General features: G+C 51.5%; 2 protein-coding genes across 2 annotated transcripts; both read right to left on the bottom strand.

Moving 5' to 3' along the window:
- Positions 1-847: 847 nt before the first annotated feature.
- POU2F2 (POU class 2 homeobox 2) lies at positions 848-27392 on the bottom strand. Its single transcript, XM_085564536.1, has 11 exons — positions 27299-27392; positions 25430-25486; positions 25298-25332; positions 25111-25167; positions 12279-12380; positions 9948-10089; positions 7758-7909; positions 6137-6671; positions 4220-4289; positions 3704-3756; positions 848-873 (listed from the first exon to the last, which is right to left on the bottom strand). The coding sequence occupies exons 1-11, from the start codon at positions 27324-27326 to the stop codon at positions 848-850; spliced, it is 1257 nt and encodes a 418-aa protein (XP_085420662.1). The 5' UTR covers positions 27327-27392.
- Positions 16082-20105, bottom strand: LOC146764592 (uncharacterized; the record flags this gene model as incomplete). Its single annotated transcript, XM_085564439.1, is given in 3 exon segments — positions 16082-16940; positions 16942-18128; positions 19832-20105. Coding segments are annotated over 3 exon segments (2055 nt in total), but the record flags the coding sequence as incomplete, so codon positions are not given.
- Positions 27393-27736: the final 344 nt, after the last annotated feature.

Here is a 27736-nt window from a genome sequence, read left to right as displayed (position 1 = left end):
CTTTTCCCATTTCCTTCATTTTTTCCTTTCCTCTCCTCATTTTCTCCTCCCAGCTCCGTTTTTTCCTCCTTTTTTCCTCTTTTCCTTCATTTCTCCTCCTTTTTCTTCCCATTTCCTTTTTCTCTTTAATTTCCCTTTTTTCCCTCATTTCTCCTTTTTCCTTCTTCATTTCCTCCTCTTCCATTTTTCTCTTTTTTTTTGCTTTTTCCTCGGCTTTTCCCTCATTTTTTCCTTCATTTTTTCTCTTTTCGTCAGTTTTTTCATCGATTTTCCCCTTTTTCTTCAATGTTCCGTTTTTCTTCCACTTTTCCTTTTTCCATCCATTTTTTCCCTCATCTTTTCCATTTTTCTTCCACTTTTCCTTTTTCCATCCATTTTTTCCCTCATTTTTTCCATTTTTCTTCCACTTTTCCTTTTTCCATCCATTTTTCCCTCATTTTTTCCATTTTCCTTCCACTTTTCCTTTTTCCATCCATTTTTTCCCTCATTTTTCCCATTTTTCTTCCATTTTCCCTTTTCCATCCATTTTTTCCCTCATCTTTTCCATTTTTCTTCCACTTTTCCTTTTCCATCCATTTTTCCCCTCATTTCTCCCATTTTTCTTCCACTTTTCCCATTTTTCCCTCATTTTTCCCCTCAAATTTTCCATTTTCCCCCATTTTTTCCCCATTATTTCCCCCCATTCCCCTCCCCCCCCGGCCGCGCCCCTCCCCCCAAAGGGACAATAAATAACGGGGGGGGGGAGGGGCGCTGCCGGGTGGGGGAGGGGCTCCCCCCCCCCCACCCACAAAAAATTCCCGAAATGTCCCAAAACCCCCCGAAATGGCCCCAAAATCCCCGCGCGAGGTCAGACGTTGCGAACTTTGGGCTGAGCTGGGGGAGGGGCGGGTGGGGGAGGGGCGGGGGGAGGGGTTTCCTGGCCGCCCCTCCCCCCGCGCGCCGCTCCGGGCGTTAATTAAATTAAATTAAATTAAATTTAAATTACCGGGGGGGGGGAGGGGGCGTCGCTGTCGCTGCAGGAGGAGCAGGAGGGGGAGGGGGAGGGGCGGGGCGGGGGAGGGGCGGCCCCCCGCGGGGGGAGGGGGGCGGGGCCCGCCCCTCCCCCCCCCGCCCCCGCCCCGCCCCCTCCCCCCCCCGGCAGCGGCGGCGACCCCGCCTCAATTCCCGGGGGGGGGCGGGGGGCGCCGGCCAGGGCTGCGGAGAGAGGGGGAGGGGCGTCAGGGACCCCCCCCAATTCGCCCGGACCCCAAAATTCACCCGGACCCCTCCCCGAATTCACCGAGATCCCCAAATCTCACCCGGAACCCCCCAATTCGCCCGGACCCCAAAATTCACCCGGACCCCAAATCCACCGGGACCCCTCCCCGAATTCACCGAGATCCCCAAATCCCACCCGGACCCCCCCCAATTCGCCCGGACCCCAAATTCACCGGGACCCCTCCCCGAATTCACCCGGACCCCAAAATTCACCGGGACCCCTCCCCAAATTCACCCGGACCCCAAATTCACCGGGACCCCTCCCCAAATTCACCCGGACCCAAAATTCACCCAGACCCCAAAATCCACCGGGACCCCTCCCCAAATTCACCGGGACCCCCCCCCAAATTCACCCGGACCCAAAATTCACCCGGACCCCAAAATCCACCGGGACCCCTCCCCAAATTCACCGGGACCCCTCCCCAAATTCACCGAGATCCCCAAATCCCACCCGGACCCCTCCCCGAATTCACCCGGACCCCAAAATCCCACCCGGACCCCTCCCCGAATTCACCGAGATCCCAAAATTCACCGGGACCCCCCCCAATTCACCCGGACCCCAAAATTCACCGGGACCCCTCCCCAAATTCACCCGGACCCCAAAATTCACCGGGACCCCTCCCCAAAATCCCACCCGGACCCCAAAATCCCACCCGGACCCCAAAATCCCACCCGGACCCCTCCCCAAATTCACCGGGACCCAAAATCCCACCCGGACCCCAAAATCCCACCCGGACCCCTCCCCAAATTCACCCGGACCCCAAATTCACCGGGACCCCAAATCCCACCTGGACCCCTCCCCAAATTCACTGAGACCCCCCGCCCCAAATCCCCACAGGCTCCTGTCAATCACTCCCAACTGTCAATCACTCCCAGATGTCAATCATTCACACCTGTCAATAATTCACACCTGTCAATCATTCACACCTGTCCATCACTGCCAGCTGTCAATCATTCACACTGTCAATCACTCCCAGCTGTCAATCACTCCCACCTGTCAATCATTCACACTGTCAATCACTCCCAGCTGTCAGTCACTCCCAGCTGTCAATCGCTCCCAGCTGTCAATCACTCCCACTGTCAATCACTCCCAGCTGTCAATCACTCCCACTGTCAATCACTCCCAGCTGTCAATCACTCCCAGCCGTCAGTCACTCCCAGCTGTCAATCACTCCCAGCTGTCAATCACTCCCACTGTCAATCACTCCCAGCTGTCAATCACTCCCACTGTCAATCACTCACACCTGTCAATCACTCCCAGCTGTCAATCACTCCCACCTGACAATCACTCCCACTGTCAATCACTCACACCTGTCAATCACTCCCACTGTCAATCACTCACACCTGTCAATCACTCCCACTGTCAATCACTCCCAGCCGTCAATCACTCCCAGCCGTCAATCACTCCCAGCTGTCAATCACTCCCACTGTCAATCACTCCCAGCTGTCAATCACTCCCACTGTCAATCACTCCCAGCCGTCAATCACTCCCAGCTGTCAATCACTCCCAGCCGTCAGTCACTCCCAGCTGTCAATCACTCCCACTGTCAATCACTCCCACCTGTCAATCACTCCCACTGTCAATCACTCACACCTGTCAATCACTCCCACTGTCAATCACTCACACCTGTCAATCACTCCCACTGTCAATCACTCCCAGCCGTCAATCACTCCCAGCCGTCAATCACTCCCAGCTGTCAATCACTCCCACTGTCAATCACTCCCAGCCGTCAATCACTCCCAGCCGTCAATCACTCCCAGCTGTCAATCACTCCCAGCCGTCAGTCACTCCCAGCTGTCAATCACTCCCAGCTGTCAATCACTCCCACTGTCAATCACTCCCAGCTGTCAATCACTCCCAGCCGTCAATCACTCCCAGCTGTCAATCACTCCCAGCTGTCAGTCACTCCCAGCTGTCAATCACTCCCAGCTGTCAATCACTCCCACTGTCAATCACTCCCAGCTGTCAATCACTCCCAGCCGTCAATCACTCCCAGCTGTCAATCACTCCCAGCTGTCAGTCACTCCCACTGTCAATCACTCCCAGCTGTCAATCACTCCCAGCCGTCAATCACTCCCAGCTGTCAATCACTCCCAGCTGTCAATCACTCCCAGCTGTCAATCACTCCCAGCTGTCAATCACTCCCACTGTCAATCACTCCCAGCTGTCAATCACTCCCAGCTGTCAATCACTCCCAGCTGTCAATCACTCCCACTGTCAATCACTCCCAGCTGTCAATCACTCCCAGCTGTCAATCACTCCCAGCCGTCAATCACTCCCAGCCGTCAATCACTCCCAGCTGTCAATCACTCCCAGCTGTCAATCACTCCCAGCCGTCAATCACTCCCAGCCGTCAATCACTCCCAGCTGTCAATCACTCCCAGCTGTCAATCACTCCCAGCTGTCAATCACTCCCAGCTGTCAATCACCCCAGGCCACACCCACCTTGGATGGCGGCCAGCGGGGCGGGGCCCAGCAGCCCCCCGAGCACCGCCCCCCTGCGGGAAAGGGGCGGGGTCACGGGGTCACGGGGTCACGGGGTCACGGGGTCACGGGGGGTCACAGGGTCACGGGGTCACGGGGCGGGGTCACGGGGTCACGGGGTCACGGGGTCATGGAGGTCATGGGGTCATGGGGGTCACGGGGTCACGGGGGGTCACAGGGGTCACGGGGTCATGGGGCGGGGTCACGGGGTCACGGGGGGTCACTGGGTCATGGGCGGGGTCACGGGGTCACGGGGTCAAGGGGCGGGGTCAGCGGGGTCACGGGGGTCACTGGGTCATGGGGCGGGGTCACGGGGTCACGGGGTCACAGGGCGGGGTCACCGCGCCCCTCCCCCACCCCTGACCCTCCCCCCCCAAACCAAAGGGGGCGTGGTCAGCGGGGTCACGGGGGGGTCACGGGGGGGTCACGGGGGGTCACGGGGTCACGCGGGGTCACCACGCCCCTCCCCCTACTCACCCGAGGGGGGAGGGGGCGGCGCCGGGGGCCGGCGGGGGGGAGGGGCGGGCGGCCGAGCTCAGTGACGTCACTGGGGGGGGAGGGGAGAGCGGTCAGAGAACTCCGGTTTGGGTGAAAATCCCACAATTCCCGTGAAATTCCCAAAATCCCCTTCACCGTTCCCGTGAAATTCCCAAAATCCCCTTTAAAATTTCTCAAAATCCCCAAATTCCCTTTAAAATTCCTCAAAATCCCCAAATTCCCTTCACAATTCCTCAAATTCCTTTTAAAATTCCTCCAAATTCCCAACATTCCCTTTAAAATTCATCAAATTCCCCAAATTCCCTTTAAAATTCATCAAAATCCCAAAATTCCCTTTAAAATTCATCAAAATCCCAAAATTCCCTTTAAAATTCATCAAAATCCCCAAATTCCCTTTAAAATTCCTCAAAATCCCCAAATTCCCTTCACAATTCCTCAAATTCCTTTTAAAATTCCTCCAAATTCCCAAATTCCATTTAAAATTCCCCAAATTCCCAAAATTCCCTTTTAAAATTCCTCAAAATCCCCAAATTCCGTCTAAAATTCCTCAAATTCACAAAATTCCCTTTAAAACTCCTCAAATTCCCCAATTCCCTTTACAAATCCTCAGAATTCCGAATTCCCCTTAAAATCCATCAAATTCTCAAAATTCCCTTCACCATTCCCGTAAAATTCCCAACATTCCCTTCACAATTCCTCAAATTCCCAAGATTCCCTTTAAAATTCCTCAAATTCCCCAAATTCCCTTTACAATTCCTCAAATTCGTTTTAAAATTCCTCCAGATTCCCAAAATTTCATTAAAAATTCCTCAAATTCCCAAAATTCCCTTTAAAATGCCCAAATATCCCCATAAAAATCACAAATGTCGGTAAAATTCCCCAAAATCCCCTCGAAATTCCCTTTAAAATGCCGCAAAATTCCCAAATTCCCGTAAAATTCCCCCAAATCAGCTCGAAATTCAGAGAATTCCAGTGAAATTCCCGAAATCCCACTTAAAACGCCCAAATTTCCCCCTTAAAATATGAAAAATCCCCTTAAAATGCCCCAAATTCCGTTAAAATCCCCCCAAATCCCCCTCGGCCCCCCCAACCCCCCCCCGGGGGTTCCCAAATTTGCCCTTTCTCCCCTCCCCCGCCGATTTTGGGGATTTTTGGGGTTTTTTGGGAATTTTGGGGACCCACCTGCGGTGCCGAGGCTGCCGGGGTGGGGGAGGCCGAGGGCGGGGCCGGGCGGGGTCACCTGGCGACGGTTTTTGGGGACGTTTGGGGAATTTTGGGGATTTTTGACCGACCCCAAGCAATGAGAAATCCCAAAAAAACACAAAAAAACACAAAAAACCCCCCCAGACCCCCAAAATCCCCCCGACCCAAAAACCACCCCCAGAACCCCCCAAAAAAACCCCAAAACCCCAAAAAAAACCCAGAAACCCCCCAAACCCCAAAAACCCCCAAATCCCCCCCAAAAAACCCAAATTCCCCCATTGAAAACCCCCAGAATAAACCCCAAAACCCCCAAAAATTCCCAAACCCCAAAAACCCCCAAATCCCCCCCAAAAACCCCAAATTCCCCCATTGAAAACCCCCAGAATAAACCCCAAAACCCCCAAAAATTCCCAAACCCCAAAAACCCCCAAATCCCCCCCAAAAACCCCCAAATTCCCCCATTTAAAACCCCCAGTAAAAAAACCCACAATAAACCCCCAAAACCCCCAAAAATCCCAAAAATCCCAAACTCCCCAAAACCCCCAAATCGCCCCAAAAAACCCCAAATTCCCCCATTCAAAACCCCCAGAATAAACCCCCGAAATAAACCCCAAAACCCCAAAAAACCCCACAAAACCCCCCCAAAAAAAGCCCCAAAAACCCCAAATCCCCCAAATCCCAAAACCCCAAAACCCCAAAACCCCAAAATCCCAAAATCCCCCAAAATCCCCCAAAATCCCCCAAAATCCCCCAAATCCGCGTCCCTCACCCCGTGGGCGCCGAGCGCTCCGGCCTTGGCTCCGGGGGCGAGGCCGGGCGGGTTCGGGGCCGGGTTTGGGGTGAAATTTGGGGGATTTGGGGTGAAATTTTGGGGATTTGGGGCGAAATTTTGGGGATTTGGGGCCGGGTTTGGGGTGAAATTTGAGGGATTTGGGGCGAAATTTGGGGGATTTGGAGCCGGGTTTGGGGTGAAATTCGGGGGATTCGGGGCCGGATTTGGGGTGAAATTCGGGGGGTTTGGGGCCGGGGCCGGGTTGGGGGGCCGGGGGGGGGTGGGGGCGGGGCCGAGGCTGAAATTTGGGGCGAATCCCGGCGGATTTGGGGCTCCCGCGGGGTTGATGCGCTTCTCCTTCTGGCGGCGGTTGCAGAACCAGACGCGGATCACTTCCTTCTCCATGTGCAGCTGCTCCGCCATGCCCAGGATCTCCTCCGACGTCGGCTTCTGGTTCTGGATTTGGGGAGAAATCCCGGGGAATTGGGAAAAACGGGAAAAAATGGGGAAAAATGGGGAAAAAATGGGGAAAATCGGTGAAAAAATGGGGAAAAACGGGCAAAAAATGGGGAAATTACAGGGGAAATGAGAGATGAGAGGGGAAAGTCCCAGGGGATCTCCTCTGACGTCGGCTTCTGGTTCTGGATTTGGGGAGAAATCCCGGGGAATTGGGAAAAATGGGAAAAATGGGGAAAAACGGTGAAAAAATGGGGAAAATCGGTGAAAAAATGGGAAAAAATGGGCAAAAAATGGGGAAATTACAGGGGAAATGAGAGGGGAAAGTCCCATGGGATCTCCTCCGATGTCGGCTTCTGGTTCTGGATTTGGGGGGAAATCCCGGGGAATTGGGAAAAATGGGAAAAAATGGGGAAAAACGGTGAAAAAATGGGGAAAAACTGTGAAAAAATGGGGAAAAACGGGCAGAAAATGGGGAAATTACAGGGGAAATGAGAGATGAGAGGGGAAAGTCCCACGGGATCTCCTCCGACGTCGGCTTCTGGTTCTGGATTTGGGGGGAAATCCCGGGGAATTGGGAAAAACGGGAAAAATGGGGGGAAAATGGGGAAAATCAGTGAAAAAATGGGGAAAAACGGTGAAAAAATGGGGAAAAACGGGCAGAAAATGGGGAAATTAAAGAGGAAAAATGGGGAAATTACAGGGGAAATGAGAGGGGAAAGTCCCACGGGATCTCCTCCGACGTCGGCTTCTGGTTCTGGATTTGGGGAGAAATCCCGGGGAATTGGGAAAAACGGGAAAAACAGTGAAAAAATGGGAAAATGGGTGAAAAAATGGGGAAAAACGGTGAAAAAATGGGCAAGATTTGGGAAAAAATGGGGAAATTACAGGAAAAATGGGAAAATTGGGGGAAAACCAGGGGGGATGTTGGGGTCGGGGCTGGTTTCAGTGGATTTTTGGGGTTTTTTGGGGGGTTTTTTTGGGGAGTTTTCAGGGATTTTGTCCATTTTTGGATATTTTGGGATATTTTGGGGATATTTTGGGATATTTTGGGGATAATTTGGGACATTTTGGGCCATCTCTCACCGCCAGGAAGGATTTCTCCAGCGCGAACCGGACGTTGGTCTCGATGCTGGTTCTCTTCTTGCGGCGCCGCCCCGGGAGCCCCTCGAAGGCGCCCAGGCTGGGGGGGCCCAGGGAGGGGGGGCTGGGCAGGGCCGAGTCCAGCGACATCGACTCTGGGTGATCAATCACTTATTGATCACTTATTGATCAGTTATTGATTGTACTGATCCCATTGATCCCATTGATCCCATTGATCCCATTGATCCCATTGATTTCATAGGCACTGACATCGACTCTGTGGGGGGCTGGGCAGGGCCGAGTCCAGCGACATCGACTCTGGGGGTGATCGATCACTTATTGATCAGTTATTGATCAGTTATTGATCAGTTATTGATTGTACTGATCCCATTGATCCCATTGATTACATAGGCACCGACATCGACTCTGTGGGGGGCTGGGCAGGGCCGAGTCCAGCGACATCGACTCTGGGTGATCGATCACTTATTGATCACTTATTGATCACTTATTGATCAGTTATTGATTGTACTGATCCCATTGATCCCATTGATCCCATTGATCCCATTGATCCCATAGGCACCAACATCGACTCTGTGGGGGGCTGGGCAGGGCCGAGTCCAGCGACATCGACTCTGGGGGTGATCGATCACTTATTGATCAGTTATTGATCCGATATTGATCCATTATTGATCGTATTGATCCCATCGATCCCATGGATCGCGTATTGATCCCATTGATTCCATAGATCCTATCGATCCTATAAATCTGATCCCATGGATCCCATAGAACTGATCCCGTGGGAGGCCCGGATTTATTGATCTCTAGGGGATTTATCGATCAATACCCGATCAATACCCGATCAATACCCGATCAATACCCCACCTGCGTCCCTCAGCCAGGTCTCCAGCAGCAGTTTCAGGGGGTGTGGGGGGATCTATGGGGGATCTATCGATCTCTATCGATCTCTAGGGGATTTATCGATCAATAACCAATCAATACCCGATCAATACCCGATCAATACCCGATCAATACCCGATCAATACCCCACCTGCGTCCCTCAGCCAGGTCTCCAGCAGCGGTTTCAGCTTGCACAGGGGGTGTGGGGGGATCTATTGATCTCTATTGATCTCTATCGATCTCTAGGGGATTTATCGATCAATAACCAATCAATACCCGATCAATACCCGATCAATACCTGATCAATACCCCACCTGCGTCCCTCAGCCAGGTCTCCAGCAGCGGTTTCAGCTTGCACAGGGGGTGTGGGGGGATCTATTGATCTCTATTGATCTCTATCGATCTCTAGGGGATTTATCGATCAATAACCAATCAATACCCGATCAATACCCGATCAATACCCGATCAATACCCCACCTGCGTCCCGCAGCCAGGTCTCCAGCAGCGGTTTCAGCTTGCACAGGGGGTGTGGGGGGATCTATTGATCTCTATTGATCTCTATCGATCTCTAGGGGATTTATCGACCAATACCCGATCAATACCCGATCAATACCCGATCAATACCCGATCAATACCCCACCTGTGTCCCTCAGCCAGGTCTCCAGCAGCGGTTTCAGCTTGCACAGGGGGTGTGGGGGGATCTATTGATCTCTATTGATCTCTATCGATCTCTAGGGGATTTATCGATCAACACCCGATCAATACCCGATCAATACCCGATCAATACCCGATCAATACCCCACCTGCGTCCCTCAGCCAGGTCTCCAGCAGCGGTTTCAGCTTGCACAGGGGGTGTGGGGGGATCTATTGATCTCTATTGATCTCTATCGATCTCTAGGGGATTTATCGATCAATACCCGATCAATACCCAATCAATACCCGATCAATACCCGATCAATACCCAATCAATACCCCACCTGCGTCCCTCAGCCAGGTCTCCAGCAGCAGTTTCAGGGGGTGTGGGGGGATCTATGGGGGATCTATCGATCTCTATCGATCTCTAGGGGATTTATCGATCAATAACCAATCAATACCCGATCAATACCCGATCAATACCCGATCAATACCCCACCTGCGTCCCTCAGCCAGGTCTCCAGCAGCGGTTTCAGCTTGCACAGGGGGTGTGGGTGGGATCTATTGATCTCTATTGATCTCTATCGATCTCTAGGGGATTTATCGATCAACACCCGATCAATACCCGATCAATACCCGATCAATACCCGATCAATACCCCACCTGCGTCCCTCAGCCAGGTCTCCAGCAGCGGTTTCAGCTTGCACATGTTTTTGAAGCTGAGGTTCAGCGCCTCGAAGCGCGAGATCGTCGTCTGGCTGAAGTCGTTGCCGTAGAGCTTCCCCATGGCCAGGCCCACGTCGCCCTAAAAACCCCAAAATTCACCCCAAAAATATCCCAAATTCACCCAAAAAACACCCCAAAAATATCCCAAAATCATCCCCAAAATATCCCAAAAATATCCCCGAAATATCCCCAAAACATCCCCAAAATATCCCAAAAATATCCCAATAAAAACCCCAAAATGATCCCACGGAGCTTCCCCATGGCCAGGCCCACGTCGCCCTAAAAACCCCAAATTCACCCCAAAAATACTCCGAAATTATCCCAAAAACATCCCAAAATCACCCCAAAAATATCCCAAAAACATCCCCAAAATATCCCCAAAATATCCCAATAAAAATCCCAAAATGATCCCAAGGAGCTTCCCCATGGCCAGGCCCACGTCGCCCTAAAAACCCCAAATTCACCCCAAAAATATCCCAAATTCACCCCAAAAATATCCCAAATTCACCCCAAAAATATCCCAAAATTATCCCAAAAATATCCCAAAATTATCCCAAAAATATCCCCAAAATATCCCCAAAATATCCCCAAAAATATCCCAATAAAAACCCCAAAATGATCCCGAGGAGCTTCCCCATGGCCAGGCCCACGTCGCCCTAAAAACCCCAAAATTCACCCCAAAAATACCCCAAATTCACCCCAAAAATATCCCGAAATTATCCCAAAAATATCCCAAAATCATCCCAAAAATATCCCCAAAATCACCCCAAAAATATCCCAAAATCATCCCCAAAGTATCCTCAAATTATCCCCAAAATATCCCCAAAATATCCCAAAGTTATCCTAAAATAATCCCAAAATTATCCCCCAAAAAATCCCAAAATGATCCCACGGAGCTTCCCCATGGCCACGCCCACGTCGCCCTAAAAACCCCAAATTCACCCCAAAAATATCCCAAATTCACCCCAAAAATATCCCAAATTCACCCCAAAAATATCCCAAAATCATCCTCAAATTATCCCCAAAATATCCCAAAAATATCCCCAAAATATCCCCAAAATATCCCAAAAATATCCCAATAAAAACCCCAAAATGATCCCACGGAGCTTCCCCATGGCCAGGCCCACGTCGCCCTAAAAACCCCAAAATTCACCCCAAAAATATCCCGAAATTATCCCAAAAATATCCCCAAAATATCCCCGAAATATCCCAAAAATATCCCCAAAATATCCCAATAAAAACCCCAAAATGATCCCAAGGAGCTTCCCCATGGCCAGGCCCACGTCGCCCTAAAAACCCCAAATTCACCCCAAAAATATCCCAAATTCACCCCAAAAATATCCCGAAATCACCCAAAAAATATCCCAAAAATATCCCAAAAATATCCCCAAAATATCCCCAAAATATCCCAAAAATATCCCAAAAACATCCCCAAAATATCCCCAAATTATCCCCAAATTATCCCCAAAATAATCCGAAAAACCCCAATAAAAATCACAAAATAATCCCCAAAAAATTCCCAAAATCAAAAAAAAATCCCAAAATAACCTGAGAAATACCCCAGGAAAAAATAACAAAAAATAGCAAAAAAAAAATCAAAATAAATCCCAAAAAAATCAGAATAAATCCACAAAAAAATCAAAATAAATCCGCAAAAAATCAGAATAAATCCGCAAAAAAATCAAAATAAATCCACAAAAAAATCAAAATAAATCCCCAAAAAAATCAGAATAAATCCACAAAAAAATAAAAATAAATCCGCAAAAAATCAGAATAAATCCGCAAAAAAATCAAAATAAATCCACAAAAAAATCAAAATAAATCCCTAAAACAATCAGAATAAATCCGCAAAAAATCCAAATAAATCCCCCCAAAAAATCCAAATAAATGCCCAAAAAAATCAAAATAAATCTGCAAAAAAATCCAAATAAATCCCCCCAAAAAATCCAAATAAATGCCCAAAAAAATCAAAATAAATCCGCAAAAAAATCCAAATAAATCCGCAAAAAAATCAAAATAAATCCCTAAAAAAATCAGAATAAATCCCTCAGAAAAATCAAAATAAATCCCCAAAAAAAATCAAAATAAATCCTCAAAAAAAATCTAAATAAATCCTCAAAAAAATCAAAATAAATCGCAAAAAAATCAAAATAAATCACAAAAAATCAGAATAAAACCCCCAAAACCCCCCAAAAAATTCTGAAAAAAATCCCAAAAATTCCCAAACATTCCCAAATTTCCCAAATTCCCCGAATTTCCCAAACCCACCTGTGTGAAGCCCAGTTTAATCCGGCGCTGTTTGAAGGCGCGGGCGAAGCGCTCGAGCTCCTCCAGGTCACTCGGCGCCTCCTCGGGGGGACCCGGCGGCGCCTGGGCCGAAAACGAGCAAAAAAGCAAAAAATGACCCAAAATCCACCAAATTCCAGCAGGAAAAGGTAAAACGGCAACAGGAAAGGGTTAAAGGTGGAAAAAAACGGGAAAAAATCAGAAGGTGGTAAGGAAAGTTAAAAAAAAAAACAAAAATCAAAAGAAACGGCCCCAAAAAAACAAAGAAAAAAGAAATAAAAGTAAAAACATGAAAAATCAAAAGAAACGGCCCCAAAAAAAGACAAAGAAAAAAGAAATAAAAATAAAAACATGAAAAATCAAAAGAAACGGCCCAAAAAAAGAAACAAAGAAAAAAGAAATAAAAATAAAAACATGAAAAATCAAAAGAAACGGCCCAAAAAAAGAAACAAAGAAAAAAGAAATAAAAATAAAAACATGAAAAATCAAAAGAAACGCCCCAAAAAAAACAAAGAAAAAAAGAAATAAAAGTAAAAACCACAAAAATCAAAAGAAACGGCCCCCCAAAAAAAAAAAGAAAAAAAGAAATAAAAATAAAAACACGAAAAAGCAAAGGAAACGCCCCAAAAAAAACAAACAAAGAAACAAAGAAAAAAGAAATAAAAATAAAAACATGAAAAATCAAAGGAAACGGCCCAAAAAAAACAAAGAAAAAAAGAAATAAAAGTAAAAACCACAAAAATCAAAAGATCGGCCCCAAAAAAAAAAAAGAAAAAAAGAAATAAAAATAAAACCATGAAAAATCAAAGGAAACGGCCCAAAAAAAACCAAGCAAACAAAAAAACCCAAAAAACCCCAAAAAAGAAATAAAAATAAAAACACCAAAAATCAAAAGAAACGGCCCAAAAAAAGACAAAGAAAAAAAGAAATAAAAATAAAAACATGAAAAAGCAAAGGAAACGGCCCCAAAAAAACCCAAAGAAACAAAAAAGAAATAAAAATAAAAACATGAAAAATCAAAATAAACACCCCCAAAAAACCAACCAAACAAAAAAACCCCAAAAAAACCCAAAAAATCCCAAAAAATCCCCAAAAACCCTGGGGGGGGTGGGGCTGGTTTGGGGTTTTGGGGTTTTTTGGGGTTTTTGGGGTTTGGGTTTTTTGGGGTTTTTTGGGCGTTTTGGGGGGTTTTGGGGCTTTTTTGGGTTTTTTGGGGGTTTTGATGGGGTTTTTTGGGTTTTTTGGGTTTTCCGGTTTTTTGGGGGGTTTTTTTGGGGGGTTTTTGGGGGGTTTTGGGGTTTTTTGGGGGGTTTTGGGGTTTTTTGAGTTTTGGGGGTTTTTTGGGGTTTTTTTTTTGTTTTTTTGGGGTTTTTTGGGGGTTTTGGGGGTTTTTGAGTTTTGGGGATATTTTGGGGGTTTTTGGGGTTTTTTTTGGTTTTTTTGGGTTTTTGGGGTCTCACCTGTGCGTGCGGCCCCCCGCGGGGGGGGGGATGGTTTGGGGGGTTTTGGGGGGTTCCCTTTAGGTTTTTTGGGGTTTTTTGGGTTTTTTTGGGGGGTTTTTTAGGTTTTTTGGGGGATTTTTGGGTTTTTTTGGGTTTTGGGGTTTTTTTTGGGTTTTTTTGGGTTTTTGGGGTCTCACCTGTGCGTGCGGCCCCCCGCGGGGGGGGGCGGGCAGGAGCCCCCCCGGGCTGGGCTGAGGTAGCTGAAAGAGGTTGGGGGGGGGGGCAGCAGCCCTGGGGGGCACGGGGGGGTCAGGGGGGCCCGGACCCCCAAAAATGAGCCCCCAGACCCAAAATGAGCCCCCAGACCCCAAAAATGAGCCCCCAGACCCAAAAGGGAACCCCCAGACCCAAAAATGAGCCCCCAGACCCAAAATGAGCTCCCAGACCCAAAAATGAACCCCCAGACCCAAAAATGAACCCCCAGACCCAAAAATGAACCCCCAGACCCCAAAGGAACCCCCAGACCCAAAAGGAGCCCCCAGACCCAAAATGAGCCCCCAGACCCAAAAATGAACCCCCAAACCCAAAGGGAACCCCCAGACCCCAAAAATGAGCCCCCAGACCCAAAAGGGAACCCCCAGACCCAAAACTGAGCCCCCAGACCCAAAAATGAGCCCCCCGACCCCAAAATGAACCCCCAGACCCAAAAGGGAACCCCCAGACCCAAAAATGAACCCCCAGACCCCAAATGAGCCCCCAGACCCAAAAATGAGCCCCCAGACCCAAAAATGAGCCCCCAGACCCCAAAATGAACCCCCAGACCCAAAATGAGCCCCCAGACCCAAAATGAGCCCCCAGACCCAAAAGGGAACCCCCAGACCCCAAAGGGAACCCCCAGACCCAAAATGAGCCCCAGACCCAAAAATGAGCCCCCAGACCCAAAAATGAGCCCCCAGACCCAAAAGGGAACCCCCAGACCCAAAAATGAGCCCCCAGACCCAAAAGGGAACCCCCAGACCCAAAAGGAACCCCCAGACCCAAAAATGAGCCCCCCGACCCAAAATGAGCCCCCAGACCCAAAATGAGCCCCCAGACCCAAAAATGAACCCCCAGACCCAAAATGGGCCCCCAGACCCAAAAATGAACCCCCAGACCCAAAAATGAACCCCCAGACCCAAAATGAGCCCCCAGACCCAAAAGGGAACCCCCAGACCCAAAAATGAACCCCCAGACCCAAAATGAGCCCCCAGACCCAAAAATGAGCCCCCAGACCCAAAAGGGAACCCCCAGACCCAAAAATGAGCCCCCAGACCCAAAATGAGCCCCCCGACCCCAAAATGAGCCCCCAGACCCAAAAGGAACCCCCAGACCCCAAATGAGCCCCCAGACCCAAAAATGAGCCCCAGACCCAAAAATGAACCCCCAGACCCAAAATGAGCCCCCAGACCCCTCTGGGACCCCAAATCCTCCAAATTCCCCCCGATCCCAAACCCCGAATCCCACAAATCCCAAACCCCCCGACCCCAATTCCCAAATCCCAAATCCCAAATCCCCCAAACTCCAAATCCCAACCCCGAATCCCCAATCCCATAAATCATCCCAGAAACGATCCCACAAATGATGATCCCAAATCCCAAAAACGATCCCAGAAATGATCCCATAAATCCCATAAACGATCCCAAATCCCACAAACGATCCCATAAACGATCCCAAATCCCACAAACGATCCCAAATCCCACAAAGGATCCCACAAATTATCCCAAATGCCAGAAACGATCCCACAAATGATCCCAAACCCCATAAATTACCCCAAATCTCATAAATGATCCCATAAATGATTCCAAATCCCACAAACGATCCCACAAATGATCCCAAATCCCACAAATGATCCCACAAATGATCCCAAATCTCACAAATGTTCCCAAATCCCACAAATGATCCCAAATCCCACAAATGATCCCACAAATGATCCCAAATCCCACAAATGTTCCCAAATCCCACAAACGATCCCACAAACGATCCCAAATCCCACAAATGATCCCACAAATGATCCCAAATCCCACAAACGATCCCAAATCCGACAAATGTTCCCAAATCCCACAAACGATCCCACAAACGATCCCAAATCCCACAAATTATCCCAAATCCCAGAAATGATCCAAAAAATGATCCCACAAACGATCCCAAATCCCACAAATGATCCCAAATCCCACAAACGATCCCACAAATGATCCCATTCGGATGCAGGGCATGCGCGGGTGCCCTGCTGGGCCGGGGCTGCAGCAGGAACTGCAGGGGGGCCCAAACCCCGAATCCCAAACCCCAAAAACCCCAGAAATGACCCAAAACCCCCAGAAATGACCCAAAACCCCCTGAAATGACCCCAAAAGCCCCTCGGGGACGCAGGGCATGCGCGGGTGCTCACCGGGGCCCTGCTGGGCCGGGGCTGCAGGGGGGCCCAAACCCCGAATCCCAAACCCCAAAAACCCCACAAATAACCCCAAAAACCCCAAAAACCCCAGAAATGACCCAAAACCCCCATAAATGACCCAAAATCCCCCGAAATAGCCCCAAAAGCCCCTCGGGGTCGCAGGGCATGCGCGGGTGCTCACCGGGGCCCTGCTGGGCCGGGGCCTGCAGCAGGAACTGCGCCGGCGGCTGCAGGGGCGGCCCGGGCAGCAGCACCAACTGCTGCAGCTGCAGCAGCTGCTGCACCTCCTGCGGCGCCGGCGGACGGACGGACGGACACGGGGACGGCGGGAGGGACACACGGACACCGGGACGGATGGATGGACACGGGGATGGACACGGGAATGGACACGGGAACGGCGGGAGGGACACACGGACACGGGGACGGATGGATGGACACGGGGACGGACACACGGACACGGGGATGGACACGGGAATGGACATGGGAACGGCAGGAGGGACACACGGACACCGGGACGGATGGATGGACACGGGGATGGACACACGGACACGGGGATGGACACAGGAATGGACACGGGAACGGCAGGAGGGACACACGGACACCGGGACGGATGGATGGATGGACACGGGGATGGACACACGGACACGGGAACGGACACGGGGACGGCGGGAGGGACACACGGACACCGGGACGGATGGATGGACACGGGGACGGACACACGGACATGGGGATGGACACGGGAATGGACACGGGAACGGACACGGGGACGGCGGGAGGGACACACGGACACCGGGACGGATGGATGGACACGGGGACGGACACACGGACACGGGGATGGACACGGGGATGGACACGGGAACGGACACACGGACATGGGAATGGACACGGGAATGGACGGATGGACGGACACCGGGAACGGTGGGAGGGACACACGGACACGGGAACGGACACGGGAATGGACGGACGGACGGACACGGGAACAGCGGGATGGACACATGGACATCGGGACGGACACACGGACACGGGGACGGATGGATGGACACGGGGACGGACACACGGACACGGGGATGGACACGGGAATGGACACGGGAATGGCAGGAGGGACACACGGACACCGGGACGGACACACGGACACGGGGATGGATGGATGGACACGGGGACGGCGGGAGGGACACACGGACACGGGGACGGACACGGGAATGGACACGGGAACGGCGGGATGGACACACGGACACCGGGACGGACACACGGACACCGGGACGGATGGATGGACACGGGGACGGCGGGAGGGACACACGGACACGGGAACGGACACACGGACGGATGGACGGACGGACACAGGAACGGCAGGAGGGACACACGGACACGGGGACGGATGGATGGACACGGGGACGGATGGATGGATGGACACAGGGACGGACACACGGACACGGGAATGGACACACGGACATGGGATGGACAGATGGACAGTGGGACAGACGGACGGGCACGGGAACGGACAGACGGACACGGGAACGGCAGGAGGGACACGGGGATGGAAACACAGACACGGGGATGGACACATGGACACGGGAACGGACAGACGGACAGCGGGACGGACGGACAGACACGGGGATGACATGGGAACAGCGGGATGGACAGACGGACACAGGGAGGGACACGGGAATGGGAATGGACACGGGAACGGACACGGGGACGGACACACGGACACCGGGAGGGACAGACGGACAGATGGACAGCGGGAGGGACACGGGGACAGACGGATACCGGGGCAAACGGACGGACACACAGACACGGGGACGGACACACGGACACGGGGACGGACATGGGGACAGACAGACACAGGACCCGGACGGACAGACGGACACGGGGACGGACACACGGACACGGGGACGGACAGACAGACACGGGGGGGGAAGAAGGCGGGGGCGTCACGTGAGCTCCGGGAGCCCCCGGGAACTGGGGGGGGAACGGGGGAGAATTTGGGGGGAATTTGGGGGATTTTGGTCAATCCCGGCTGGGGGGGGAGGGGAGTTCGGGGGGGAATTTGGGGTGATTTTGGGGTGAATTTGGGGTGAATTTGGGGTGATTTTGGGGTGAATTTGGGGTTATTTGGGGTGAATTTGGGGTTATTTGGGGGTGATTTCGGGATGAATTCGGGTTTTTTTGGGGTGAATTCGGGTTTATTTTGGGGTGAATTCGGGTTTATTTGGGGTTTATTTGGGGTGAATTCAGGTTTATTTGGGGTGAATTCGGGTTTATTTGGGGTTTATTTGGGGTGAATTCGGGCTGATTTTGGGGTGAATTCGGGTTTATTTTGGGGTGAATTTGGGGTTATTTTGGGGTGATTTTGGGGTGAATTTGGGGTTATTTGGGGTGATTTTGGGGTGAATTTGGGGTTATTTTGGGGTGAATTCGGGTTTATTTGGGGTTTATTTGGGGTGAATTCAGGTTTATTTGGGGTGAATTCGGGCTGATTTCGGGGTGAATTCGGGTTTTTTTGGGGTGAATTTGGGGTTATTTTGGGGTGAATTCGGGTTTATTTGGGGCTGATTTGGGGCTGATTTCGGGTTTATTTTGGGGTAAATTTGGGTTTATTTGGGGCTGATTTCAGGGTGAATTCAGGTTTATTCTGGGGTGATTTTGGGGTGAATTCAGGTTTATTTTGGGGTGAATTCGGGTTTTTTTGGGGTGAATTTGGGCTGATTTTGGGGTGAATTCGGGTTTATTTCGAGCTGATTTCGGGGTGAATTCAGCTTTATTTTGGGCTGATTTGGGGCTGATTTTGGGGTGAATTCAGGTTTATTCTGGGCTGATTCGGGGCTGATTTTGGGGTGAATCTCGGGTTTCTTGGGGCTGATTTTGGGGTGATTTTGGGTTAATTCTGGGGTTTCTTGGGGCTGATTTTGGGGTGATTTTGGGTTAATTCTGGGCTGATTTGGGGCTGATTTTGGGGTGATTTTGGGTTAATTCTGGGGTGATTTGGGGCTGATTTTGGGGTGATTTTGGGTTTATTCTGGGCTGATTTGGGGCTGATTTTGGGGTGATTTTGGGTTTATTCTGGGCTGATTTGGGGCTGATTTTGGGGTGAATTTTGGGTTTCTTGGGGCTCATTTTGGGGTGATTTTGGGTTTCTCGGGGCTGATTTGGGGCTGATTTTGGGGTTACATTCGGGTTTCTCGGGGCTGATTTTGGGGTGATTTTGGGTTAATTCTGGGGTGATTTGGGGCTGATTTTGGGGTGAATTTCGGGTTTCTTGGGGCTGATTTTGGGGTGATTTTGGGTTAATTCTGGGGTGATTTGGGGCTGATTTTGGGGTGAATTTCGGGTTTCTTGGGGCTGATTTTGGGGTGATTTTGGGTTAATTCTGGGGTGATTTGGGGCTGATTTTGGGGTGATTTTGGGTTAATTCTGGGGTGATTTGGGGCTGATTTTGGGGTGATTTCGGGTTTCTCGGGGCTGATTTGGGGCTGATTTCGGGGTGATTTCGGGTTTATTCTGGGCTGATTTGGGGCTGATTTTGGGGTGATTTTGGGTTAATTCTTGGGTGATTCGGGGCTGATTTTGGGGTGAATCTCGGGTTTCTTGGGGCTGATTTTGGGGTGAATTTCGGGTTTCTTGGGGCTGATTTCGGGGTGATTTCGGGTTTCTCGGGGCCGTACCTGCGGCGAGAGCTGGATGGGGCCGGGCAGCGGCAGCGGGGGGGTCCCGGGGGTCCCGGGGGTCCCGGGGGTCCCCGCGGGGGTCCCGGGGGTCCCGGGGGGGCCCTGCGGGAGCTGCGCCGCCGCCGCCGCCGCCAGGAGCTGCGCCTGCGCCAGCAGCTGCTGCGGGGCCGGGAGCAGCGCGGCCAGCTGCGCGGACGGACACACGGACACGGACACGGGGACACGGGGACGGACCCGCGGACACGGACGGACACACGGACACGGACACGGGGACACGGGGACGGACCCACGGACACGGACGGACACGGGGACGAACACGGGGACACGGACGGACACGGGGACACGGGGACACGGGGACACGGACCCACGGACACGGACGGACACGGGGACACCGGGATGGACACGAGGACGGACCCACGGACGCGGGGATAGACGGACACGGGGACACCGGGATGGACCCACGGACACGGGGACGGACACGGGGACACCAGGACGGACACGGGGATGGACCAACGGACACGGGGACGGACCCACGGGCACGGGGATGGACGGACCCACGGACACGGACGGACACGGGGACGAACACGGGGACACGGACGGACACGGGGACACCGGGATGGACACGGGGATGGACGGACCCACGGACACGGGGACAGACACGGGGACACGGATGGACCCATGGACACGGACGGACACGGGGACACGGGGACAGACACGGGGATGGACCAACGGACATAGGGACAGACAGACCCACGGACACGGGGACAGGGATGGGGACACGGACAGGGACACGGGGACGGACGGACACGGGGACACGGGGACGGACACGGGGACACGGGGATGGACACGGACGGATGGACATGGACGGACGGACACGGGGACGGACGGACCCACGGACACGGGGACAGAGGGGACAGGGACACGGACAGGGATGGACGGACACGGGGACGGACGGACACGGGGACACGGGGACAGGGACAGGGACAGGGACAAGGACGGACGGACACGGGGATGGACGGACCCACGGACACGGGGACAGGGACAGGGACACGGGGATGGACAGACGGACGGACAGACCCACAGACACGGGGACAAGGATGGACGGACAGGGACAGACAGACAGGCAGACGGACGGACACGGGGACAGAGGGGACAGGAGGATGGACGGACACAGGGACAGGGACAGACACAGACGGACATGGGGACAGGGACAGGGACAGATGGATGGACACAGGGACAGGGTGACAGTGACGGTGACAATGACAATGACAGTGACAGTGACACAGGGACAGTGACAATGACAGGGTGACAGTGACAGTGACAGTGACACAGGGACACAGGGACAATGACACAGTGACAGTGACAGGGACAGGGACAGTGACACAGTAACAGTGACACAGGGACAAGGTAACAATGACAATGACACAGTGACACAGTGACAATGACAATGACAATGACAGTGACAGTGACAGTGACAATGACAATGACACAGTGACAGTGACACAGTGACAATGACAGTGACAGTGACAATGACAGTGACAGTGACAGTGACAGTGACACAGTGACACAGTGACAGTGACACAGGGCCGGGTGACAGTGACACAATGACAATGACACAGTGACAGTGACACAGTAACAGTGACAGTGACGGTGACAGTGACGGTGACAGTGACGGTGACAATGACACAATGACAGTGACACAGTGACAGTGACACAGGGACGGTGACAGTGACAGTGACAGTGACGGTGACAATGACACAATGACAGTGACACAGGGATGGTGACAATGACACAGTGACAGTGACACAGGGCCGGGTGACAGTGACACAGTGACACAGTGACAGTGACAGTGACAATGACGGTGACACAGTGACAATGACACGGTGACAGTGACGGTGACAATGACAATGACACAATGACAATGACACAGTGACAATGACACAGTGACAGTGATGGTGACAGTGACGGTGACAATGACACAATGACAATGACACAGTGACAGTGACACAGTGACGGTGACGGTGACAGTGATGGTGACAATGACACAGTGACAATGAGACAGTGACAATGACAGTGACGGTGACACAATGACAACGACACAGTGACAGTGACACAGTGACGGTGACACAGTGACGGTGACACAGTGATGGTAACACAGTGACAGGGTGACAATGACAGTGACGGTGACACGGGGCCGGGGTGACGGGGTCACACGGAGGGGGAGGGGCAGCGGGGTCAGCACCAGCCCCAAGCCCCGCCCCCACAGCAGCGAAGCCCCGCCCCCAAATCTCCCAAAATGACCCAAAATGTCCCAAAATGTCCCAAAATGAGCCCAAAATGACCCGAAATGACCCAAAATGACCCAAAATGACCCAAAATGACCCGAAATGACCCGAAATGTCCCCAAAATCCCGGGCACTCACCCCCGCCAGCTGGGACCCCGCCAGCAGCAGCTGCGCCTGCGGGGGCGGCGCCGGGGGCGTCACCTGGGGGAATCCCGGATTTGGGGCAAATTCCCGGGATTTCGGGCAATTCCGGGATTTGGGGCAAATTCCCGGGATTTGGGGCAAATTCCCGGGATTTGGGGTAAATTCCCGGGATTTCGGGCAATTCCGGGATTTCGGGCAATTCCGGGATTTGGGGCAAATTCCAGGGATTTCGGGCAATTCCGGGATTTGGGACAATTCCCAGGATTTCGGGCAATTCCCGGATTTGGGGCAAATTCCTGGGATTTGGGGCAATTCCGGGATTTCGGGCAATTCCGGGATTTGGGGCAATTCCGGGATTTGGGGCAATTCCGGGATTTGGGGCAAATTCCCGGGATTTGGGGCAATTCCGGGATTTGGGGCAATTCCGGGATTTGGGGCAAATTCCCGGGATTTGGGGCAATTCCGGGATTTGGGGCAATTCCGGGATTTGGGGCAATTTCAAGATTTGGGGCAAATTCCTGGGATTTGGGGCAATTTCAGGATTTGGGGCAAATTCCTGGGATTTGGGGCAATTCCGGGATTTGGGGCAAATTCCCGGGATTTCGGGCAATTCCGGGATTTGGGGCAATTTCGGGATTTGGGACAATTCCGGGATTTGGGGTAAATTCCCGGGATTTGGGGCAATTCCGGGATTTGGGGTAAATTCCTGGGATTTGGGGCAATTCCTGGGAAAACTCGAGGAATTCGGGGAAATTCAGGAAATTCTGGAGGAATTCTGGGAGAATTCGGGGAAAATTCGGGCAAATCCGGGAAAATTCCGGGCAAACTTGGGGAAATTCTGGGAAATTTGGGGAAATTCTGGGCGAATTCAGGAAATTCTGGGGAAATTCCAGGCAAATTTGGAGAAATTCGGGGCGAATCCCAGGGATTTGGGGGAAATTCGGGGGGATTCAGGGAGATTTGGGCAGTCTGAAGGGATCTGGGGAATTTGGGCGTTTGGGGTGAATTTTGGTGGATTTTGGGGGATTTTGGGTGAATTTTGGTGGGTTTTGGGTGTTCAGGGCCGATTTTGGGTGAATTTTGGTAGATTTTGGGGGTTTGGGGTGAATTTTGGTGGATTTTGGGTGAATTTTGGGTGTTTGGGGTGAATTTTGGTGGATTTTGGGTGTTTGGGGCTGATTTTGGGTGAATTTTGTGGGATTTTGGGTGTTCGGAGCAGATTTTGGGTGAATTTTGTGGGATTTTGGGTGTTTGGGGTGAATTTGGGTGGATTCTGGGGTGGTTTGGCCGATTTTGGGGTATTTTTGGAGTCTCTGGATATTTTCGGGGTGGTTTTGGTGGATTTTGGGGTGAATTTTGGTGGATTCTGGGTGAATTTTGGTGGATTTTGGGGTATTTTGGTGAATTTTGGTGGATTCTGGGTGAATTTGGGTGGATTCTGGGTGAATTTTGGTGGATTTTGGGGTATTTTGGTGAATTTTGGTGGATTCTGGGGTGGTTTTGGCGGATTTTGGGGTATTTTTGGAGGTTTCGATATTTTCGGGGTGGTTTGGCCGATTTTGGGGTGAATTTTGGGGATCCCCCCATTTCCTGTTTTGCCGCCGCCGGCCGGGATTTCCCCCCGCCCCTCCCCCACCCCGGGCCCCAAACAGGAACCGGGCGGGGGAGGGGCGGGACGGGGAATTTGGGGCATTTGGGGCAAATTTGGGGGATTTGGGGGAATTTGGGGCAGATTTTGGGATTTGGGGCAGAATTTGGGGCGGATTTGGGGTAAAATTTGGAGTGGATTTGGGGCAGGATTTTGGGGATTATGGGCAGATTTGTGGCAGAATTTATGGGAGATTTTGGAGGATTTGGGGCAGAATTTGGGGCGGATTTGGGGAGGATTTTTGGGGGGATTTGAGGAGGATTTGGGGAAGGATTTTAAAGAGGTTTTGGGGGATTTTGGGGTGGATTTTTGGGGTATTTTGGGGAGGATTTTTGGGGTATTTTGGGGCGGATTTTTGGGGTATTTTGGGGAAGATTTTGGGGTCTTTTGGAGAGGATTTTTGGGGTATTTTAGGGAGGATTTTTGGGGTATTTTGGGGAGGATTTTTGGGGTATTTTGGGGCGAATTTTTGGGGTATTTTGGGGAGTATTTTAGGGGTCTTTTGGGGAGGATTTTTGGGGTCTTTTGGGGAGGATTTTTGGGATATTTTGGGGAGGATTTTGGGGTCTTTTGGAGAGGATTTTTGGGGTATTTTAGGGAGGATTTTTGGGGTATTTTGGAGAGGATTTTTGGGATATGTTGGGATATTTTGGGGAGGATTTTTGGGATATTTTGGGGAGGATTTTGGGGTCTTTTGGAGAGGATTTTTGGGGTATTTTAGGGAGGATTTTGGGGTATTTTGGGGTGGATTTTTGGGGTATTTTCGGGCGGATTTTTGGGGTATTTTGGGAGGATTTTTGGGGTATTTTGGGGAGGATTTTTGGGATATTTTGGGGAGGATTTTTGGGGTATTTTGGGGAGGATTTTTGGGATATTTTGGGGAGGATTTTTGGGATATTTTGGGGAGGATTTTGGGGTCTTTTGGAGAGGATTTTTGGGGTATTTTGGGGCGAATTTTTGGGGTATTTTGGGGAGGATTTTTGGGGTATTTTGGGGAGGATTTTGGGGTATTTTGGGGCAGATTTTTGGGGTATTTTGGGGAGGATTTTTGGGATATTTTGGGGAGGATTTTTGGGATATTTTGGGGTATTTTGGGGCGGATTTTTGGGATATTTTGGGGAGGATTTTGGGATATTTTGGGGAGGATTTTGGGATATTTTGGGGTATTTTGGGGCGGATTTTTGGGGTCTCTCTCTTACCTTGGCGCCGGGGCCGGGGGGGGCGGGGCCGAAGGGGGGGGGTTTGTTCTGCTGGGCCTGGGGGGGGGGAGGAGCCAAATTTGGGGGGACCCCCAAATTCTGTGGGGGTGAAACCCCCCCAAAAAACCCCCAAACCCCCCAAAAACCCCCAAACCCCCCAAAAAACCCCAAAATCCCCAAATCTCACCTGGTGGTTCGTGTCGGGTCCATTGGTTTCTGTGTCTGGGGGGGGAGGGGACACTCAGGGGGGTCCCCAAATCCCCTCGAGGACCCCCAAAAACGTCCCCAAATGTCCCCAAATGTCCCCAAAAGTCCCTACCCGGGCGCTCCCCCGGCAGCTCCTTCTCCAGCTCCAGGGGTTTAGACATCCTCAGTTCTGGGGGGAAAAATCAAATCAGCCCAAAATCACCCAAAAATCAGCCCCAAATCGCTTCATCGCCAGAACCCCCCCGGACAAGCCCGAAATCAGCAGAAATCGCCTCGAAATGGCCCAAAATGACACCAAATTGTCCAAAAACAGCCCAAAAAGACACAAAATTGTCCAAAACCGGCCCAAAGCGACCCAAAATTGTCCAAAACCACCCCAGAATCACCCGGAAATCTCCTGATCCCCAACATCCCCAAAATCACACCAAAACCGGCGGAAATCACCCCAAAATGACCCAAAATCGGCCCAAAATCAGCCTAAAAATCAGCCTGAAATCGCTTCATCGGGGCCACCCCAAAACCGGCGGAAATCACCCCAAAATGACCCCAAGATGACCCCAGATCAGCCAAATTCAGCCCAATTCAGCCAGGATTACAAAAATCACCCCCGGATCACCCCAAAATCGGCCAAAATCACCCCAAAAACTGCTCCAAATGATTCCAAACACCAAAGTCACCCAAAATCCGCCGAAATCACCCAAAATTCAGGCAAAGCGCCCCGAAAACCCAAATTCCCCCAAAGTCACCCCAAAATCGCCTTTGATTCACCCGAAACCCCCCCAAAATTCACCCAAATCCCACCCAAAACACCCCAGGAGCCCCCCAAAATCCCAAATCCCCCCAAAATTCACCCAAAACACCCCAGGAGCCCCCCAAAATCCCAAATCCCCCGGATTTGCCCCGAAATCTCCCGAATTTCCCCCAAATTTGCCCCATCTGGCCCTTACCTCGGGGGGAGGGGTCTCGCCCCTGGCGGGGAGGATTTTGGGGGGATTTCGGGGGATTTTGGGGGGATTTCGGGGGATTTTGGGGGGATTTCGGGGGATTTTGGGGCTCCGAGCGGCTCCGGGCGCCCGGGGGTGTCGCCCCCTCCCCTCCCCCCTCATTTGCATGAGGCTGAGTCACCCCGGGGGGGGGAGGGGAGAATTTGGGGGGGGGAACCCCCGGACCCCCCCTCCCCCACTTTCACTTCTGCTTTCGCCGATTTTGGGGTTTTTCGTCCCAAAAACAAAAGAGAAAAACGACCCAAAATGCCCCAAAATCGGCCGGTGGGGAGGGGCGGGGGCGGGACCCCCCCGAGAGCCCCGAATCCCCCTGGAGCCCCCCAAAATTCCCCAAAAATCCCCAAAATCCACCAAAATTCCCCAAAATTCCCCAAAATCCTCCCAAAATTCCCCAAAATCCACCCAAAATTCCCCAAAATTCCTCAAAATACACCAAAATTCCCCAAAATTCCCCAAAATTCCCCAAAATTCCCCCAAATCCACCCAAAATTCCCCAAAATTCCCCAAAATTCCCCAAAATTCCTCAAAATACAACAAAATTCCCCAAAATTCCCCAAAATTCCCCCCAAAATTCCCCAAAATTCCCGAAAATTCCCCAAAATTCCTCAAAATACACCAAAATTCCCGAAAATTCCCCTAAATTCCTCAAAATACAACAAAATTCCCCAAAATTCCTCAAAATACACCAAAATTCCCCAAAATCCACCCAAAATTCCCCAAAATCCACCAAAATTCAGTGAAATCCACCCAAAATCCACTAAAATTCCCCAAAATCCATCCAAATTCCCCAAAATCTACCGCAAATCCTCCAAGAGTCCCCAAAATCCACCAAAATTCATCAAAACCCGCCAAAATCCCCCAAAATTCCCCCAAATCCACCAAGAGTCAGCAAAATGCTCCAAAATTCCCCCCAAATCCATCCAAATTCCCCCAAATTCCCCGAAATTCCCCAAAATTCCCCAAATCCCCCTCACTACCTGAGGCCCGCACGTTGGGGTTCACCATGGGGGGTCCGGGGCTGCCGGGGGGATTTGGGGCAAATTTGGGGGATTTTGGGGCAATTGAGGGGGAAGTTTGGGGGGATTTAAGGGGATTTTTGGGGGGATTTTGGGGGGGTTTTTTGGGGATTTTTGGGGGGGTTTTGGGGGGATTTTTGGGGGGTTTTTTGGGGATTTTTGGGGGGATTTGGGGGGATTTTGGGGGGGATTTAAGGGGATTTTTGGGTGATTTTTTTGGGGGATTTTTGGGGGCATTTTGGGGGGACTTTTTGGGGGATTTTTTGGGGGGATTTTTGGGGGGATTTGGGGGGGATTTTTGGGGGGATTTTTGGGTGACTTTTTGGGGGGATTTTGGGGGATTTTTGGGTGATTTTGGGGGGGATTTGGGGGGATTTTGGGGGTTCGGGGCCGCCCCGC

The sequence above is a fragment of the Lonchura striata genome, chromosome 33, assembly GCF_050655825.1.
Source record: "Lonchura striata isolate lonStrDom1 chromosome 33, ASM5065582v1, whole genome shotgun sequence".
Taxonomy (NCBI): Eukaryota; Metazoa; Chordata; class Aves; order Passeriformes; family Estrildidae; genus Lonchura; species Lonchura striata.
The sequence above is the reverse complement of the archived record's forward strand: the minus strand, read 5'-3'. Positions and strand labels throughout refer to the sequence as shown.

Coding starts and splice junctions, on each gene's coding strand:
- POU2F2 (XM_085564536.1), bottom strand. CDS start 27,326: ATGGTGAACCCCAACGTGCGGGCCTCAG. Junction 25,333..25,429: donor GCTGCCGGGGGAGCGCCCGG/GTAGGGACTTTT, acceptor CTCCCCCCCCAG/ACACAGAAACCAATGGACCC. Junction 3,757..4,219: donor GCCGCCCCCTCCCCCCTCGG/GTGAGTAGGGGG, acceptor CCTTTCCCGCAG/GGGGGCGGTGCTCGGGGGGC.